The sequence below is a fragment of the Mustela lutreola genome, chromosome 9, assembly GCF_030435805.1.
Source record: "Mustela lutreola isolate mMusLut2 chromosome 9, mMusLut2.pri, whole genome shotgun sequence".
Taxonomy (NCBI): Eukaryota; Metazoa; Chordata; class Mammalia; order Carnivora; family Mustelidae; genus Mustela; species Mustela lutreola.
In genome coordinates, this window is record NC_081298.1 from 77,844,527 (window position 1) to 77,864,153 (window position 19,627).

Sequence of the window (19,627 nt, forward strand, 5' to 3'; positions counted from 1 at the left end):
CTACAGTCCTTGGATCTCACTTGAAAGCATCTTTTCTCATTCCTCCCTAATCACACACACAAAACTCAAGACTCATACCTCAGAATATAACTACTAGTTAAGTTTCAAGTTTCAGGAATTCAGAGAAAGTATGAGTGTAAACCCTGCATTGAGAAAAGAAACTTTTTTTTTAAGATTTATTTATTTATTTATTTATTTGACAGACAGAGATCACAAGCAGGCAGAGAGGCAGGTAGAGAGAGAGAGAGGAAGCAGGCTCCCTGCTGAGCAGAGAGCCCGATGTGGGGCTCAATCCAAGGACCCTGGATCATGACCTGAGCCAAAGGCAGAGGCTTTAACCCACTGAGCCACCCAGGCGCCCCAAGAAAAGAAACTTTTAATATAGATCTCTAATGAAGTGGGGTTTTTTTTAAGTAGGTCTTTACACTCTTACTGCAGGCCACTATTACGTTTCCCTTTCCCACTCCCAGGAAAACACAGTCACTTTTTGATCTACCACAAATATTAAGTACCATCTAGATACAGCCTCCATACATAAAAGGTTTCCAGTTAGGTAAACAAAGGTTTGTGGTGTCAACTCTGAATATCTTTAAGAATGAACTTGACTCATTTCTTTAAGACGGAGTTAAAAAATTTAGCCATTGTCTACAGGATATACATTTCATCTTAAAAAGGATTTTTTTTTCACTTTCTACTAATAAAGTACCTGAAATGTGTATTATTTTACATCTTGAAGGTGCTCGTTTAATTTTAACATATGTAAAGCATTATGGAATACCTGACATAATAAAAACTATTACCTAGTATTGGTTTACATTATATATTCAGAGTACATGTGTTGAGCATCTCTTTGAGATTCATAATGATTACAATCATGCCTGTAATTTAAGAACCATATTTGGTCTATTATAAATTTTTAAACATTTTATAGTCAACATTTCGTTCCATTATATTAGTTTTCTCTTTTCCATGGATACATAGCTTTTAAATTATAACTTTGGAACAGTTGTAACTATCGATGCATCATACTCCTATAATTTATCATCCCTGATTCTTTCAGTCAGTCAAATGATGGATGCACTTAAAATTCTCTCTCATCACATCCTGTTAAAATCTACATACCAAATATTCCAATTATGCTCATCTTTTCTCACCAAAGATACTGTGACTATATTTTCTATGTATTTATTCAGCTCTCAACAATCTGTTTTTATGCCTTCTAAAGCCTTAAAATAAATTCACCCTAAGCATATATTAGAAACTCAAAGATTAGCGGGATGATTTTTTTTAATCCTGTGGCTACTTTTCAAAGAATTTTAACTTCTCAAGAGACAACTACTAAAATTATTCTTCTGTTTCTGTATGTCAAAATGATATGATGAAAATAAGCCTTATTGAATCTCCGGGTTTTTTCATTCTACTTAAGGTTCATTTTCCCTTCTAAAACATTATATATTCAGCACTAATCTCTTGGTGGTTTCATTTAATCATACTAAGCCTTCTTGTCTTTATAAAAAGTTTGACAACAAATAAACATACATTCTGTAACTGGAAAAAACCACCACTTACCCCTGTAATTTCTTTTATTCTTCCTACTTTACTATCCTTCACAGAATTATTTTTTTTTTTTGACAGAAAGTTGGATTTATTTGTGGACATGAATATGATGGGAAGCGATAGTGCCAAGATTCTCATGAGTGCAGAGCCCTCCATTTGTCCAAGGGGCCATGGTTAGGGATGTATTTGACCCCACAGCCATCTGGGATAAGCCGCTTTTCAGCCATCACGTCTTCAAATTCATCCGCATTGAACTTAGTAAAGCCCCACTTCTTGGAGATGTGGATCTTCTGGCGGCCAGGGAACCTGAACTTGGTCCTGTTTAGGGCCTCAATCACATGCTCCTTGTTCTGCAGCTTGATATGGATGGACATGATGACTTGGCCAATGTGGACCCTGGCTACTGTGCTTTCCAAAGGCACCCCGCATACCTGTCTGCAGCCTAAATTGGAGATAGCCATGAGGTCAGACCCCAGCATCCACCAAAAAGGGTTGTCTCCAAGGTCCCTTAGGGCAACCCATACAATCAACAGGTTGCATACACTACCGAGGAGGCTACTGTTTGCAGCCATGGCACACTGGGCCCCCATAGACAAAGAGCACAGTCGGCTTAATTGGCTGCAGTCCTTCACAGAATTTTTAAACTACAATGTTCTATTGCCCTATCAGCTCCTTTTAATGCCCCTCCAATCTACCTTTGCTCTTGCTGTACTCAAGGAGTCAGTGTAGTCTTTAGTCACCAATGACTCTTTCCTGATTTAACCCAAAGATCTCTGTTTCATCCTTTACAATTCTGATACACCAGACTAGTAAGCAAGAATCTCATTTCACTAAGTCCAAAAGAGTAGAACATTTCGTTGTATTTAGTTACATCTTAGATTTTTTAATCAGATACACAAACTCACCAAGTCCTAGGTTTCAATCACCATCTTTATTGAGAAAACTTCCAATCTTTCTCAAATTCTTTATGACTCTATGTCTTATATGTAAGGTATCTCATATACCTTATTGAGCTACACAAGCACCTGAAACTTAGCATACTAAAAGCAGAATTCATCTCTTTTCCCAAGAAGAAAACTTCATCCCACATAACACACATTAAAGGTTGAACAATTACTTGAACAGAAAATACAACAAACAGGTTTAAGATACTCATCAATTAACAAGCTTCTAGAGAAAATGAATGATATTTTCTTTTTTTTTAAAGATTTTATTTATTTATTTGACAGAGAGAGAGATCGCAAGTAGGCAGAGAGGCAGGCAAAGAGAGAGACGGGGAAGCAGGGTCCCTGCTAAGCAGAGAGCCTGATGCCGGGGCTTGATCCCAGGACCCTGGGATTATAACCAGAGCTGAAGGCAGAGGCTTTAACCCACTGAGTCACCCAGGTGCTCTGAAAATGAATGATATTTTCCCAATATACAAAATTTTAGCTTTTATTTTACTTAAAATTTTACATAACATTTCTTAATAAGTCGAAGAACAGTTAGCAGGGAAAAGCTGGAGCCTATCTGTGATGTGGCTTGAAATACTACATGATGATAAAACCTTTCCTTCAAGTATGAGCTGGAAGATTTCTCAGCTAAAATGGGAAACTTGAAATATAGCAAGAGCCAGAGTTTTGTTTTTATTTTTTAAATATTTTTATTATTTATTCAACAGAGAGATAAAGAGCACAAGTAGGCAGAGCATAAGGCAGAGGGAGAGGGAGAAGCAGGCTCTCTGCTTCTCTGCTTAGCAGAGAGCCTGACAGGGCTCGATCCCAGGACAGCCACTTAACCCACTGAGCCACTGAAGCGCCGCAAAAGCCAGAGTTTTTTACATCTTTTTCTTACCACCAATCTCTTTTCTTCTTTCCAATACATTTTCTACTCTGCAATGAGAATTATGTTTCTAAAATATGGAACTAAGCTGCTCAATAATCAAAAATGCCTCCCACAGCATACAAAACAAATTTCAATTTCTTTAACTTGGTATTCAACTATTTATAATATGGTGTCAGCATACTTATCACACATTTCACTTCCCACTAAAGTACCCCACCCCATGTTCCTGTCACCCCATCCTCCTCATCCATTAAGACCCAGCAAAAATGAGGGACTTGTGATTTGTGTCAAGCAGTAACTATGCACTAAGACTACCAAGAAAAAAGAGTACCCAGCTATCAAGAACCACATTTAGTGGAAAGACATATAACCAAGCAAATCAATGTGACAAAAAATACAAACATAATACAGAACTACAAATTATTAATTCAAACTAATAAGATCAGAAAAAGCCTCATGGAAAAAAATAAGTAGCTGTTTACAGATCAAAGAATAATAATTAACCTTATGTAACAAACAGTATATATGCCAAAATCTATTCTGTTGATAGATATATTAATTCCCATTTTCTTAGATGATGAAAATGAGAGACAAAGAGTTTAGGGGCACCTGGGTGGCTTAGTGGGTTAAAGTCTCTGCTTTCAGCTCAGGTCATGATCCCAGGGTCCTGGGATTGAGCCCCATATCGGCTCTCTGCTCAGCGGGGAGCCTGCTTTCCCCCACCCCCTGCCTGCCTCTCTGCCTAGTTGTGATCTTTCTCTCTCTGTCAAATAAATAAATAAAATTTTTTTTAAAAAAGAGTTTAAGTTAAACATAAAAATAATAACTATCATTTATTGAATACTTAAAATATACCAAACATTGTGCTAAACACTAAAAAGAAACAAATGGAATTAAGGCTCTTAATTTAAAAAAGAATTGTGAGAAAAAGGAGTTTCCTCATTTTGTCCCTCTGCTTGTAAGTTTTAACCTCAATGAGATTCTTTCCTGAAATAGGATAAATTAAAAGGATGAAAAAAGAAAAAGGATTCATTAAATTACCCATACCCTACAGTCATAATTTTAAAAAATTTAAACAAAATATGCTTTGCCCAATTTTCTCAACAGCATTAACTAATTTATTCAACAAATATTTATGAATTACCTACTCTGTATAAGACAAACTAAGGGCAATCGTTTTCCTCTACTTCCTACCAAAATTCCACTAAAATGCATTCATTCATTCTAGAAGAGAGAAAACAGATGGGACTACTTTGGGGTTTAAGCCAGTGCAGAAAAAAAAACTGCAGTCTAAAACAAACATGCACACACCTACAAGAAGGCTACACCCATGGAGAAGACACTCCTGCCAACAGAGCCTGGAAAAGTACCAAACCTGGAAACAAGAGAAAGCTAGAGGGGTTTGTAGGATTAAAAGCAGGATGATTTAAAATAATAGATAAATAAATAAAATTAGGATGATTAAAAGATGTATATGAACAGTCAACCCAAACCTCATACCCCATTCCTTTACACACAGAAAGTCTATAAGCAACAGTGTTGGTTTCTAGCTAAAACTACATTTGTTTCTCTTAATTTAACAATCTACCCTGAGAGCGTTAGAGGATCTTCATAATCCCTAACAAAACCTTCCTTATGTGGACATAGGCTAGAGGGAGATGAAAGAGCAGTTCTCTTCCTGCATTTCATCCATGGACCCCAAAGTGAGGCCCAATAATTGACACCATGCTCAACAATCACTATTTTTTTTTTTTTTAAGGAAAGCAAAAGCACAAGAAAAAAGTGTGAAAATAAACAGCTGACCTGAAGGAAATATAGCTGTTTCTGCGAACAGAAGATAAATGTTTAAAATTTGTAAATGCTATCCTAAAAGAAATTCATGAAGGTACTGCATCCATTAAAAAAGAGCACCTGCAGGGGTGCCTAGGTGGCTGAGTCAGTTAAACTACCGACTCTTGGTTTCCACCCAGGTCATGATCGCCAGGTCTTGGGAGTCAGCCCTGCTTCAGGCTTTGCATGCAGCACGAAGTCTGCTTGAGATTCTCTCTCACTCCATCTACCTCTCCTCCCACTCATATGAACACACACACACACACACTCTCTCTTTAAAATAAATAAATCTTAAAAAGGAGGGAGGTTCAACTGCAGTACACCTGAAACAAATATAACCATATGTTAACTACACTGGAATTAAAAAATGACAACATTGGGCGCCTGGGTGGCTCAGTGGGTTAAGCCGCTGCCTTTGGCTCGGGTCATGATCTCGAGGTCCTGGGATCGAGTCCCGCGTCGGGCTCTCTGCTCAGCAGGGAGCCTGCTTCCCTTCCTCTCTCTCTCTGCCTGCCTCTCTGTCTACTTGTGATCTCTGTCAAATAAATAAATAAAAATCTTAAAAAAAAAAAAAATGACAACATTGAGTACTGTCCAAAAGAATGGGTTCAGGAGCCAGACTGCTTATAGTCTGATATCCAGTTCCATTGCTTATCGTGGTGATGGCCTCTGGCAATCTGCCATACTTCATTAATATATTAATGTCATGACTTCTGAAATTGAGAGGCATCTCATACTCACTGGCATGTCATAACTTTAACTGGCAGCAGTTACTTTCTTAGTAGTACTAAAAAATAATAGTGAGCCTTAAAATAAATGGCAAATGGGGATTGTTACAATTTTTTTTTTTTTAAGATTATATTTATTTATTTGTCAGAGAGAGAGTGAGTGAGAGCGAGCACAGGCAGACAGAGTGGAAGGAAGAGTCAGAGGGAGAAGCAGGCTCCCCGCGGAGCAAGGAGCCCGATGTGGGACTCGATCCCAGGACGCTGGGATCATGACCCGAGCCGAAGGCAGCCGCTTAACCAACTGAGCCACCCAGGCGTCCTGGGATTGTTACAATTTAAAGGAGACTTTAAGACAACAATCAAATGCAAGGCATGAACTTTGGACCCTGAAAGGGAAAAAGGTAAATAAATTGTAAAAATTGAAATCATTGTTATTTTTCCAAGACCCAAAGTAGTATAAATCTTAGGTTATAAAGCAGTCTCCTTTTCTTAGTCACTGACTTTTTTCAACATCCAGGCCAGTGGTCTTGTACAGTGCCACATTTGGATTTGATTATTTTCTTAGGTTTGGAAAATTCTTTCCAGCATATGTTTTGTTTTACACTGGTGTTGTGGTATACTTGGGTTTTAAAAATTCATTCTTGTAGAAAATTCTTTGCAAAAACTTAAAGATACTAAGCATGGGTTTAAAAAAAAGAATCATGCTAGCTTGGTTTGAAATCAAACGTCCACTCTCCTTTTTCCCCCTGTGCCTAAGAGACACATACAATATTCACATGTGCACCTGTATATTTGCTGGCATTCTGTCACCTGTGTTTGTGTGAAGGCCAAAAGCTTTTACTTTCCTTTATTTTTCCCAAAATGTGCATCTCAGTTCTCTTATGTCTTCTTTTTTATTACTGTAGAGTAAATTATATTCAAAGGAGGAACTCGAGGGGAAAAAAATCAGTACTGGAAATAAAGAGAAAAGGACAATTATATTCTTAGGCAGCCTCTGGGGTAATTAGTGCTATACAACCTCAGACTGCACACCAGCTGTTCAGTTGAGCAAATAGCTTTGTTTTTAGTGGTTTTGCCCTTTCTGTGTATAAATGAGAAACAAGGGGAACCTGGGTGGCTCAGTCTTTAAGTGTCTGCTTTAGGCTCAGGTCATGATCCCAGAGTCCTGAAATCAGGCCCCACATCAGGCTCCCTGCTTCTCCAGGAGCCTGCTTTTCCCTCTCCCACTCCCCCTGCTTGTGCTCCCTCTCTCACTGTGTCTCTGTCAAATAAGTAAATAAAATCTTTAAAAATAAATAAATATATAAAAATAAATGAGAAATAATAAAGAGATTTGAGGTAACTTTTAACTTAAAGCCCAACTGTTTAGTTCTCATTTGTGATTCATAAAAATTTCAACTAAAAAAAATTTTTTACAGTTTTATTCAGGCATATTTTATAGTGTGGCATAAATATATTAACTTTATGTTTGTGTGAATTATACTACAATATTGTATTAACTTGTGTCTCAGTTTCCTCATGTAAAATGGGGAAAACAATAAAACCTACCTTTTAGACTATGAGCCTAAATCAATTAAATAAGTTTTTATCTTTTAAGTGCTTAAAATAGTACCTGGACACAACATCTAGTACATGAATAGAATAAAGAAATTGAATCATCATTAGTTCTTACATATTACCACTTGTTATTTTCTCCATTTGAAAAATAAGAACTGGGGCACCTGGGTGGCTCAGTGGGTTAGACCTCTGCCTTCAGCTAGGGTCATGATCAAGCCCCCCATCAGATTCCCTGCTCGGTGGGGAGCCTGCTTCTCTCCCCTGACCCCTCTCTGCCTGCCTCTCTGACTACTTGTGATCTCTCTCTCTCTCTCTCTCTCTCTGTCAAATAAATAAATAAATAAAATCTTAAAAAAAAAAAAAAAGAAGAAAGAAAGAAAAAAGAAAAAGAAAAAGAACTGAGCTCTAAAGAGGTTAAGTAAGGTTCCCAATGTCAGACATGTGGTTAGGTGGTAGGACTGGGATCAGAACCTAACTGGCCTAACTCCTAAGTCTCTGCTCCTAACCAACTCAGTTGCACAGAGTTTGTACCTAATTCTTTATTCAGCCATAGCCTAACTGCTGAAAAATCAGATTATCCAGAGGGGTTTTTTTGCTGCTACAGATTATGACACAATGAGTATCTTTGTACCCACATTCTTATGTATCAGGGCAAGTCCAAAAAGTGAAATCACTAGGTCAGAGTTTTACACGTTTTTAATTTTAACAGAAACTACTAATTTTAAAACATTTATTAAAGCAGGTCCAGCTTTCCCTTTTATAGTATCTGGATTTCTTATCTTACTAAGAAATGTCATCTCTATTCCAGTTACACAAATATTCTCCTCATCTCTTCACATAGATATATATATTTAACTCATTTACAATTTAGTTTTTGTGTATTTTATGAAGAGGGCATCTCGTTGGTTTTCTTATAAATGGACAGCAAATTATATTCACATCATTTATTAATTAAAACATCCTAGGGGCACCTGGGTGGCTCAGTGGGTTAGGCCTCTGCCTTAGGCTCAGTGGGTTAGGCCTCTGATGTGGGGCTCTATCCCAAGACTCTGGGATCATGACCTGAGCCGAAAGCAGGGGCCTGGGATCAGGCCCCAAGTTGGGCTCTCTGCTCAGCAGGGAGCCTGCTTCCCCCCTCTCTCTCTACCTGCCTCTCTTCCTGCTTGTGATCTCTGTCAAATAAATAAATGAAATCTTTAAAAAAAAAAAAAAATCCTTTCCCACTACAGTGAAATGTCACCCCTTCACATTTTAAACTCCTTATGTCATTCCCAAACTCCCTTCTTGTACTCAAACCAAATTACCTTTTTTTTAAAGATTTTTATTTATTTATTTGACAGAGATTCAGAGAGCACAAGCAAGGGGAGTGGTAGGCAGAGGAACAGGGAGAAGCAGAGTTTCTGCAGAGCAGGGAGCCTGATACGCGATTCAATCCCAGGACCCCAGGATCATGACCTGAGACAAGGCAGACGCCCAACTAACTGAGCCACCCAGGCACCCCATCAAACCAAATTACTTTTGATCTCAATAAGTCTTAGGCTCATGTTTTTTTCGTTCACTTAAAATAGGCCTTTCCCAGCTCTGTAAATCCAAAGAGCTGCCCATAAGGAGAAGCTGGATCTTAAAATCATGGTGTCACCATGAGAATCTGTGCAGGAGTGTTTTCTCAGAGAGGGAAGAAAACGCTTCCTGACTGAATGAGAGGCTGGTATCATTTAACAATGGACCAGCTCCAGGAAAGACATTCAGACACCCAGGACCCAGTGATCATCTATAGGCAAACAAGTTATCCACCTGGTTACAGACGGTTTTGCATCAACCACAGACAACTAACAGCAATCAAGCAGCCACACAAACTTGAGGTCTCTCTAAGAGAGGTACCAGGAGAGCGAAGCACTGTGTATTCTGAAAACCCTGCTGGCGTGTAATAAGTGCTCAGCAGATACTTGTTTCATGAATGAACACTTTCTGACTTTAAAAGGAGAGAAGACCCCTAGCTTCTGCCAAGCCATCCTGGCATATTCAAGCTTAGACCAAAGAAACATACATAATGGGGAAATGACTGTTCACACAGACCATCGGGGGATGGCTGATAAGGACCCACCCTAATTCAATATGACCTCATCCTAACTTGATCACATCTGCAAAGGCCCTATGTCCAAATAAATTCACACTCACAAGGTTCCAGGGGTTAGAACTTCACCATATCCTTTAGGGGAACACAATTCAGCCCATAACATCCCCTATAATCAATTTTCCACACAACAGTCTTAATGATCCTCATGAATGTGCATCAGGCCCTAACACTCTCCTGCTTACAGGTCTGTGTCCTCTTCCTGCCTCTCAAACATCATCTCTTACACTCTAGCCACACAGGCCTTCTTTCTGTCAGTCCAACATACCACACTCATCCTTGCCTCAGGACCTCCGCCTGGAAAATTTGGTGCGCCACCTTCTTCATCATTTCAAGTTACCATTCAAGTGTTACTTCATCACAGAGGCTTACTCTGATCATCTGCCTAAGCAGCACATCTCAAAGGTCTTCTCTTTCGTATAACCCAAGTTTCTAAGCAGTATTTGCCAGTACCAGAAAGTATGTTATTTATTTTTTATTGAAGCTCTTATTTGAACATAAGCTCTATTGAACCAGATTCCATTATTATAACCCCCAGATACTAAACTAGCGCCTTGAAAGTACTTTTCATTTTTATTTACTCAAATATGTATTTTTCTTTGATGACACAAGTATTTTCTATTTCAGTTGCAAAGATTAATTATACCCCTAAATTTTCTTGTAATTTTTTTCTCTTTACTGTGTGTGATTCACTTAAATCTTTAATCCGTTTGGAATTAATCTTTGTATACTTGAGAAACAGGGGTCACATCAGATAATTCCGATGCAAAAAGTCTGCAACAATTGGGACTTACTGGATAAAGTTCAAACACTTCTGCACAGAATATGCTCTATATGCAACCTTCCCTGAACTGACTGCCTCTGTCCCTCTGTAGTACCAATCTCCTGCTGATGACTCCATTTTTTTTAAAGATTTTATTTATTTATTTGACAGAGAGAGATCACAAGTAGGCAGAGAGGCAGGCAGAGAGAGGGGGAAGCAGGCTCCCTGCTGAGCAGAGAGCCCGATGTGGGGCTCTATCCCAAGACTCTGGGATCATGACCTGAGCCGAAAGCAGAGGCTTTAACCCACTGAGCCACCCAGGTGCCTGATGACTCCATTTTATCCTGTCCTCTGACTACACCAAAAAGTCCTAATGGGTCATCAAAAAGAGTTATGCTTGAGGGTCGCCTGGGTGGTTCAGTTGCTGGGCATCTGCCTTTGGCTCAGATCACGGTCCCAGCATCTGGGATCAAGCCCCGGATCTGGCTCCCTGCTTGGTGGGAAGCCTGCTCCTCCCTCTCCAGCTCCGCTGTGCTTATGTTCCCTCCCTTGCTACCTCTCTGTCATAAATAAATAAAATCTTAAAAAAAAATTATGCTTGAAATGCACTTCTCCATCTGCTTGAACTCCTTCCTACAAATCCTTAAAACCCCAGGTCTAAAGCCACCTCTCTTGGAAAGCCTTTCGAGTCCAACCCTTGAGTTCCTCACTTCCTTTTTTCTATCTCCACTTTTACATCCCTCTACTCTATAATATATAGTACCTGCTTCATATATAGAGTATTTAGATTAATGTCTAGTACACAATAAATGCTAAGTGAATGTTAACTACTATTTTATTACCACAATAGGTTGCAATTATTTGTGTAATTTGCCTTCTAGACCAAGAGGGACAAAAGGCGGAGACACATTTATTTACCATTTTACCAAACCTACTGGTCTGGCACAAACAAAGCACTAATAAGTACTAAACAAATTAATAAACAACACCTCAAAGCTGGACCAAAGTAATTTTCTTTGAAACTGTGGATTCCTTATATTTAAAAAAAAAAAAAAAAGGAAACTTTTTCCATATACACTATGGAGTATTATGCCTCCATCAGAAAGGATTAATACCCAACTTTTGTAGCAACATAGACAGGACTGGAAGAGATTATGCTGAGTGAAATAAGTCAAGCAGAGAGAGTGAATTATCATATGGTTTCACTTATTTGTGGAGCATAACAAATAGCATGGAGGACAAGGGGAGATGGAGAGAAGGGAGTTGGGGGAAATTGGAAGGGGAGGTGAACCATGAGAGACTATGGACTCTGAAAAACAATCTGAGGGTTTTGAAGGGGCAGGGGGTGGGAGGTTGGAGGAACCAGGTGGTGGGTATTAGAGAGGACACGGATTGCATGGAGCACTGGGTGTGGTGCAAAAACAATGAATACTGTTACGCTGAATATAAATAAATAAATAAATAAATAAATAATAGAATATGGGGGAGAGAAAACTTTTAAGATGAAAAATAAGCCTGCCCCTCCTGCTTTTTGATTTGGTTCAAATTCGAGGAGTGAGGGGAGAGTCCAGCTTTACCCACATCCAGAAAGAAAATTTTAGGTGCTCCATGGCTACCACTGTATAACCCATTATACTGGAAATGAAAACAATGGCATTTTTAAAAGAGAGGGGAATTTAAAACTTTTTGTCTTATTTTGAACGCAATCAGGCATGTCTTAACCTCAGGTGAATTCATAACTTCACATTCGCCTGGCCCCGAACCTCACATACGGAAACTTAACAGCTTCATAAGTTGAAATGTCATCTCCATTCCATAAATGTCAACTTCATTTCATAAGTTGAATGTCAACTGTGGGATGAAGGAGAAGCCGCACTGGTGAAAACGCAGGGGCTGTGAGGTCTAGCTGCCTTCTCCACGAGGAGTCTCTGTCCACAACAACCTCAGAGAATCACAGGATTCTTACACTGGGGTACGACAGGATTCCTCAGATCCGGTATCCCCTAAGCTAGCGCTGCAGAGACTGAGCAAACGGCCCTGGGTTTGTCAGTGGCTGCAAGGAACTGAGATGACCACAACCCATAGGAGAAGAGGCGGAGAGAAGCTTCAAGCGGGAAAAATGAAGTGTACAGATGCTACGTGCGGAGAAAAAGAAAAAGAAAAGCAGCTGGAGGGTGGCTAAGTCAGGAACACCGCCACTTCTCCTCGCCACCTCCAATTCTGGCATCTAATGACTACACCCGCCGAGTTCACGCTCTTCCAGCTCCAGGGCGAGCCAAGACACCGCCTACCCGCTGGAGAGCCGCGAGGGGGGCAGGCGGGAGCAGCCGCCGCCTCCCGGACTCACCCACTCTCGGTGCCTCACGTCTCCGCGGAAAAGCCTGGACTCAGGCCAGGTTTTCGGAGTCAGCAGCTAGCAGGTCGCAATGTTCGATTTCTCCCCTCCCCCGACCCCGAGACCGCCGACCGGCGTCCCGGCTTCCGTAGGCGGGCGGCTTGGTGGACCCGGATGTTGATATGCCGCCTGCCCCGGAAACGGTGGCGGGAGGCCCAAGGGGGCGGAGGTGGGGTTGCCCGGCTCTCCGGAAGGAGACGTGGCGGCGGTTGGGCCCGGGGCTGCCTGGGTGCTTAGAAGTCCCGCCGCCTCCTCCTCCTCCTCCCCCTCCTCTCCTCTATGGGAAGAGGAGGTTGTGGCGGCGGCTGGAGAAATCGGCAGCGGAGGATGGAGGAAGGAGGAGGCGGCGCGCGTAGTCTGGTCGCAGGCGGGCCGGTGTTATTGGTCCTCTGCGGCCTCCTAGAGGCGTCCGGTGGCGGCCGAGCGCTCCCCCAGCTCAGCGATGACATCCCTTTCCGAGTCAACTGGCCCGGCACCGAGTTCTCTCTGGTCAGTGCCCTCGCGAATCCTGTAGCCATCTCTGTCCCTCCTAGCACTAGGGTTTGGCCCTTCCCTCGGTACCTGCGCTTTTCTCCTCCAGAACCACCTCTGCAGGCGAATGCCTCCTTCCCTAATCCAAAGGTTCATTTACCTCGCATTCATTCATTCATACAGCAAGTGTTTAGCGAGCACATTATGTGGTTTTGCCCTCCATGCTAAGCACTGAGGATCCAGCGGTCACCTGCTCTGCCCCTTTTCAATATGGCTCATTAGACAGTGCTTACCAACACTCCCACCCCGTGGAAGAAGCTTTCTTAGAATCACGTCAGACACAGGTATTTATCTTCTCTTTAGAAAGTCAGCTGCAGTTCTTCCTCCACCAGCCGCCTTCTCTCCTTCAGTAGTTCCACCCTACCTGCAAAACCGGTGGTACTGCAGATAAGAGTTCCCTCTCGGACTGGTTATTTCTGTCTCGTATACACACACGTGCATATGTACATTCTCACAGCTCTTTCTCCTTCAGGGTTGTTTCCGAGAGGGCTGTTTGGCCTTTGAGATGTATTAACATCTACATTCTACTCAGAATAAGCAGTACAGCGCTGGTGTATTACGACTGTTATTTAACACCCCAGAATTTGAAATTCCGTGATCAGTTTTCCTAGAGATGAACATTTTTATAACCTCACAGTAAGGAAAATGTGCGATCCTTCTGTCTTTAGGGATTACTCTGCTTTAAAGTCTTTCTACCACTGTAGGCCAATTAAAAAAAAAAAAAAAAAAAACTGTGCTCTTAAGATGCTTACCGTGTAGTAATTAATTTATTTATTTCAAATTGAAGTCTTGGAACATACAAAAGCTTTTTTAAAATTCTTGTTCCAGTTACCTGCAGTCATTCCACTTGGGATGACCGTTTTGTTCTATTACCATTCTGTTCTATTACTAATTTGTTGAAACAAGAGTAAGGGATAGCATGATGTCAAAGCAAGATTTACCAGGACAACGGATGTTATGGTTACCCCAACAGCTTTCCATTTACAAATGGTCGCTTTTTGCAAATATTTCACACTCTTCTGTTTCTCCATCCCTCTTCTTTTCAGTTCTCCTGCTCTGGTAGTTCATTGGTTCTCAACATTATCTAAATAAATATCTACCTGAGGAGCCAGGTTTATTTTTGTATTAATGCCATGAAATACTATTGTATTAAAATACTTAGAGGGTGCCTAGGTGGCTCAGTCGGTTAAGTGTCTTCCTTCAGCTGGGGTCATGATCCCAGCGTCCTGGTATGAAATCCCAAGTCGGGTTCCCTGCTTAGTGGGCAGTCTTGCTTTTCCCTCTCACTCTGCCCCTCCCCACTGCTGTGCTCTCTCTCTCTGTCTCTCAAATAAACAAATAAAATCTTTTAAAAAATAAAATACTTATATAAAAGCTTGTTGTAAGTGAGATATAACTTTAGCAGTCTTGAAGTGAGAATAATTTAATCCAACTTCTATTGTCCTTTCAAAAGACCACAAAGAATAAACATGGGAAGTGTTACAGAATGTGGTCATTAAATTTACTCTTGTTCCTGTCAGGTTGGTTTTTTTTTTAAAGATTTTATCAATTTGGGGGCGCCTGGGTGGCTCAGTGGGTTAAGCCTCTGCCTTCCGCTCAGGTCTTGATCCCAGGGTCCTGGGATCGAGCCCCACAATGGGCTCTCTGCTCAGCAGGGACCCTGCTTCCTCCTCTCTCTCTCTCTCTGCCTACTTGTGATCTCTGTCTGTCAAATAAATAAATAAAATCTTAAAAAAAAAAAAAAAGATTGTATCAATTTGCGAGAGAGGCAGAGAGCACAAGCGAGGGGAGGCAGATAGAGAGGAAGAGGGACAAGTAGACTCCAGACTGAGCAGGGAGCCCAACCTGGGACTCAATCCCAGGACCCCAAGATCTTGACCTGAGCTGAAGTCAGACACTTAACTGACTGAGCCACACAGGAGCCCTGTTTTTGTTTTTGTTTTTGTTTTTTTAATTTAAAAATTACATACTGATAGGCAGCCCTGAAAACTTCCTGACTTTTAAATGGATAACTAAAACTGGCCTTTTTAGAGGTTACTACCAAATGTTATTGTTTTCTTTCTGGCACTGTTGTTTGCTGGCTTAAAAGAGGTTATGGAAGATCTGTCTTACATGTATCCGGTACCAACTTTCCATATGTCTGTCAATGTTATTTTGAATTTTAATTTTTTAAATTCTCTTTGGCAGTGTAATGTAAGCTAAGATGGACACCTCTGAAGTGTTTTTTTTCATATTTTTTTTTAAAGTTATTTTGAGAGACGCCAAGGTGGCTCATCATTTAAGTGTCCACCTTCAGCTCAGGTCAAGATCTTGGGGTCCTGGGATTGAGTCCCACATCCCCATCCGGCTCCTTGCTCAGCAGGGAGCCTGCTGCTTCCTCTGCCTGCTGCTCCCCCTGCTTGTGTCCCACCATTTTCTAACAAATAAATAAAATCTTTAAAAAAAATTTTTTTTAAGTTATTTTGAGGAAAATCTAGAGACCTTTTTCTCTGAGTTGGCAAAATATCTGTGGCCCTCATGTAAAAATAAACTGTAAGAGTCTTTTATCATTGGCCTTTGGGTTTTGTTTTAGTACTATTTAATCTTAAGGCTTTCCTTCCCTACTTCATGTAATTGACATTACAGCCCTCCTCACCTGGCACTGTCGTTTTCTTTTATGGGCCATTTGGTTGGACATATATAACTAAGCAGCTGTATGAACGAGAATAAGGGCCTTTATCTTTCTACTATCTGAAACTGGAAGAGACTAGATTAGAAGATGTGAATTTTATTTTTTAGTCTTAAAATTCTTCTGTACTTTAAATCCTCTCCCCATTCAGATATATCAAAACAATATATAATCTTTATAATCTTTCTTTCAAATTTACTTAGAAAAATTATTAAGCACCAAAGCTGTGTATATTCTTAATGTTTTTGTTAACTAGTTAATGACTATGATATTCCTTTTTTACTGTTTTTTAGCATTCAGTTTTTTGTGTGTATATATTTTTCTTCTGAAATACCATCTGTGTCATTAAACTATTCAATTCTTCATTACTTCACAGAGTTCACAAATTTCACCATAGTAAAAACCACAGAATAAGTCCAGTTTTGTCTTTACTTCTCTTGGAAGTGTATTCCCACTCAAAAATTTCCTATGGGATACTTGGGTAGCTTAGTCAGTTAAGCCTCCAACTCTGGATTGCAGCTCAGATCTTGATCTCAGGGTCATGAGTTCAGGCCCTGCATTGGGCTCTGAGCCTACTTTAATTTAAAAAAAAAAAAAAAAAAATTACCCAAACACTATGCTTGGGAAGAATGATAACCAACTCCAGAGTTCCAAGCATGTCTGTGTTTTTTTTCCCAAACATGTTTATATATGCTGAGAAGTTGTACCACTGAGTTTATTTTACAGCTTCTCTCTTTTGTCTCTCATCCTCTATCTTAATTCTTCCAGACTCCTGTCAAACATTAGGAATTTCTCTCCCGCCAACATATTTTTTAAGTTTTTTAACCTTAAAGTACCATGCCCCCTTGGATTAATTTCACTATATTAATATCTAATTTTTATCAAATCACTAATAAGACCTCTTACATGGAAAATACATTAAGATGTTATGTGGAACAACTTTTTTACACTATCTGCAATTCTATACATTCAGAATTCATTATATTTCATTTTTCTAAGGAACTGTTTTACTAAATCAAAAGAAAACATTTTTAGTAGCAGATCAAAAAAGTTTTTTTAACTTAGAAAATCAGAAGAGGTTAACTTTTTCCCAGTAATTTCTGTTCTGAAAAAGAGGGTAAAATTTGTTAAAATTTTTAGTTCACAATCAGTGACTCACTATTTCAGCAGTTTTCAGACAGAGGAATTGCTCCTTGATCCGTTTTATTGAAGAGTAAAGCAACCATTCCAAAACTAATGAAAGACAAATCTTTGCATCTTCAAACAAGTGATGGCTTTTATTTCTTATTACCCCTTACCTAGACCTTAAAAACAGTAGGCAGAATATAGCTGGGACACAGGCAAGCAGAAGCACTGAGGCCTGGGGATTCCATACAGAACGAAGTTCTGCCACTCACAGCTGACAAAATCCAAACTCAGAGAAATGAATGATGGTAAAACAAGAAAGGATTTATTTCAGTGAGACCAGCACTGAAAAGACAACAGACTGGCAATTCAAAAACTGTCTCCAAAGTGCTAAAAATATATATGTTTATATATGAAATATATGGGGCATAGGTGGCATGGGTCTGTTCAAGGAGGCATTGAAGGTCAAATCAAACCTTGTCTTAAAGTCAGTCATGGGAAGGCAGACGTCTTGCTGGCTCAGATGGTCCTTTTTGGTTGAGGGGGTAGTTGAGATTCCCATCAGAGGATGCTTTGCCCCCTGGATCTTCTAGTCTGAGCCAAGAGACAAGCTGGAAGGAAACACCCAACTAGAAAGTTTGAGGTCAAAATGGAGGGAGCTGAAGTCCTTTTCCAAGAGGAATGAATTTCTTAACATATAGACATAAAGCCCCAAGAGTGGTTTTTATTACAAAGAAAGGATTGTCTTACTGTCTTTGCTGTGGTTCCAAGCAAGCAGTTGTTTTTCCATTGTTGGCATTGTGCTGAATGTTTTAGTAAATCAGTATTGCTGTGGAATTCAATTCTGAACATTAGAGTTGCAGGTACTTCACAAATAGAGGTAAATACACTTAAGTCATATGCTGCTGGTTGCCTTCACTACCGTACAGGAATGATATGGCAAGGCTTCAGACCAGCCATTGCTAAGCAAGTGTGAGTCATGATTTTAACAACTTTGCATACATTCTGCATCTATCTGAAAAATGTGGAAAACCATTGTAAATGTTATATCTTATAGCAATTTGTTGGCACAACTGAATAAATGGTTCTAAGGATCCCTTTTTCATAAATTTGGTTTTGCAACTCTCACTTTCAAATCTCTTTGGTTCCCCTCTTCATTTACAATGGTCTTTTAAATGAAAGGATCCTTCATCATAATCCAGGAGCCTATAAATCTATATATCTAAAAAAATAAATCTATATATCTAAAAAAATGTTAACAAACACTGATTCAAATATGTTAAAACGGTTAAGAGCACACAGAATATGGAACCAGTCTGACTGGGTTCATCTCTGTACTGTGGTACTTACTAGCTGTGTTACCTTGTACAAATTTCTTTTTTTTTTTTTTTAAGATTTTACTTATTATGGGGCGCCTGGGTGGCTCAGTGGGTTAAAGCCTCTGCCTTTGGCTCAGGTCATGATCCCGGGGTCCTGGAATCAAGCCCCCGCATCAGGCTCTCTGCTCAGCAGGGAGCCTGCTTCCTCCTTTCTCTGCCTGCCTCTCTGCCTACTTGTGATCTCTGTCGTCAAATAAATAAATAAAATCTTTAAAGAAAAAAAGATTTTATTTATTTGAAAGAGAGAGAGAGAGCACGCAGCAAAGGGAGCAGTAGAGGCTGAGGGAGGAGTGGGCTCCCTGCTGAGCAGGGAGCACTTAAGCTGACTAAGCCACCCAGGTGTCCTGCCCTGTACAAATTATTTAATCTCTGGGTTTCAGTTTCCTTTTCTGAAAATAGGTAGAAAGCCTGTCTTGAAGACTGATGTGTTAAAAATGTTAAGGATTTAAAACTTCAATATAGCTAATATAGCTTATATTTACTATTATTTTTTTTATTTTGTTTTATTGTCTTAGAAAAACATTGCCCTAATTTGCATTTGTGTGTGAGATAACATTGGATCAAGTAGTGCTTTTATTAAGGTTATGAGTCCTTGTTAAACTGAGAAAAGAAGAGTTACTTAATAAGAGTGGCTCTTATTAAGGGATAGCCATATGGTATAGTGGTTTCACACTATGGTAAGATAAGAAGTTGAGTTGAATTATCACAGAACACATATCACAGAACATAAAAACCTCTGTCTTGGGACGCCTGGGTGGCTCAGTTGGTTGAGCGGCTGCCTTCGGCTCAGGTCATGATCCCGGCGTCCTGGGATCGAGTCCCACATCGGGCTCCTTGCTCAGCGGAGAGACTGCTCCTCCCTCTGCCTCTGCTGCCACTTGGCCTGCCTGTGCTCGCTTGCTCACGCTCTCTCTCTCTCTCTCTCTCTCTGGCAAATAAATAAATAAAATCTTTTAAAAAAAAAAAAAAAAAAAAAAAAACCTCTGTCTTAGTGACACATCTACTATCACAAAGCGAAGATTTCTTTTTGGTTAAATAATGTGAATTATATTAACTGAAATGTTCATTTGAATTACATTGGTTCCTGTTTGACTTGTGAATTTGTTTGGTTTTATATTGTGAAAGTTTGAATAGTT

General features: G+C 39.9%; 2 protein-coding genes and 1 non-coding gene across 4 annotated transcripts in view; 1 reads left to right on the forward strand and 2 right to left on the reverse strand.

The window, feature by feature from the left end:
- The window catches only part of ASB3 (ankyrin repeat and SOCS box containing 3), a 104,958-nt gene extending 92,078 nt beyond the window's left edge, over positions 1-12,880 (reverse strand). The window contains exon 1 of the mRNA XM_059187652.1: positions 12,741-12,880. The gene's annotated coding sequence lies outside the window, so the exon portion shown is untranslated. The remainder of the gene's footprint in view (positions 1-12,740) is intronic.
- Positions 2,048-2,181, reverse strand: LOC131808728 (small nucleolar RNA SNORA70). Its single transcript, XR_009344929.1, has one exon. It is a non-coding gene; the product is annotated as a small nucleolar RNA SNORA70 (small nucleolar RNA).
- A 57-nt stretch (positions 12,881-12,937) lies between the features above and the next one.
- Positions 12,938-19,627, forward strand: part of ERLEC1 (endoplasmic reticulum lectin 1) — a 32,146-nt gene continuing 25,456 nt past the window's right edge. For both annotated transcript variants that reach the window (XM_059187654.1, XM_059187655.1), the window contains exon 1: positions 12,938-13,277. In XM_059187654.1, coding sequence (XP_059043637.1) covers positions 13,068-13,277 — 210 coding nt within the window. In that variant the 5' untranslated portion in view covers positions 12,938-13,067. The remainder of the gene's footprint in view (positions 13,278-19,627) is intronic.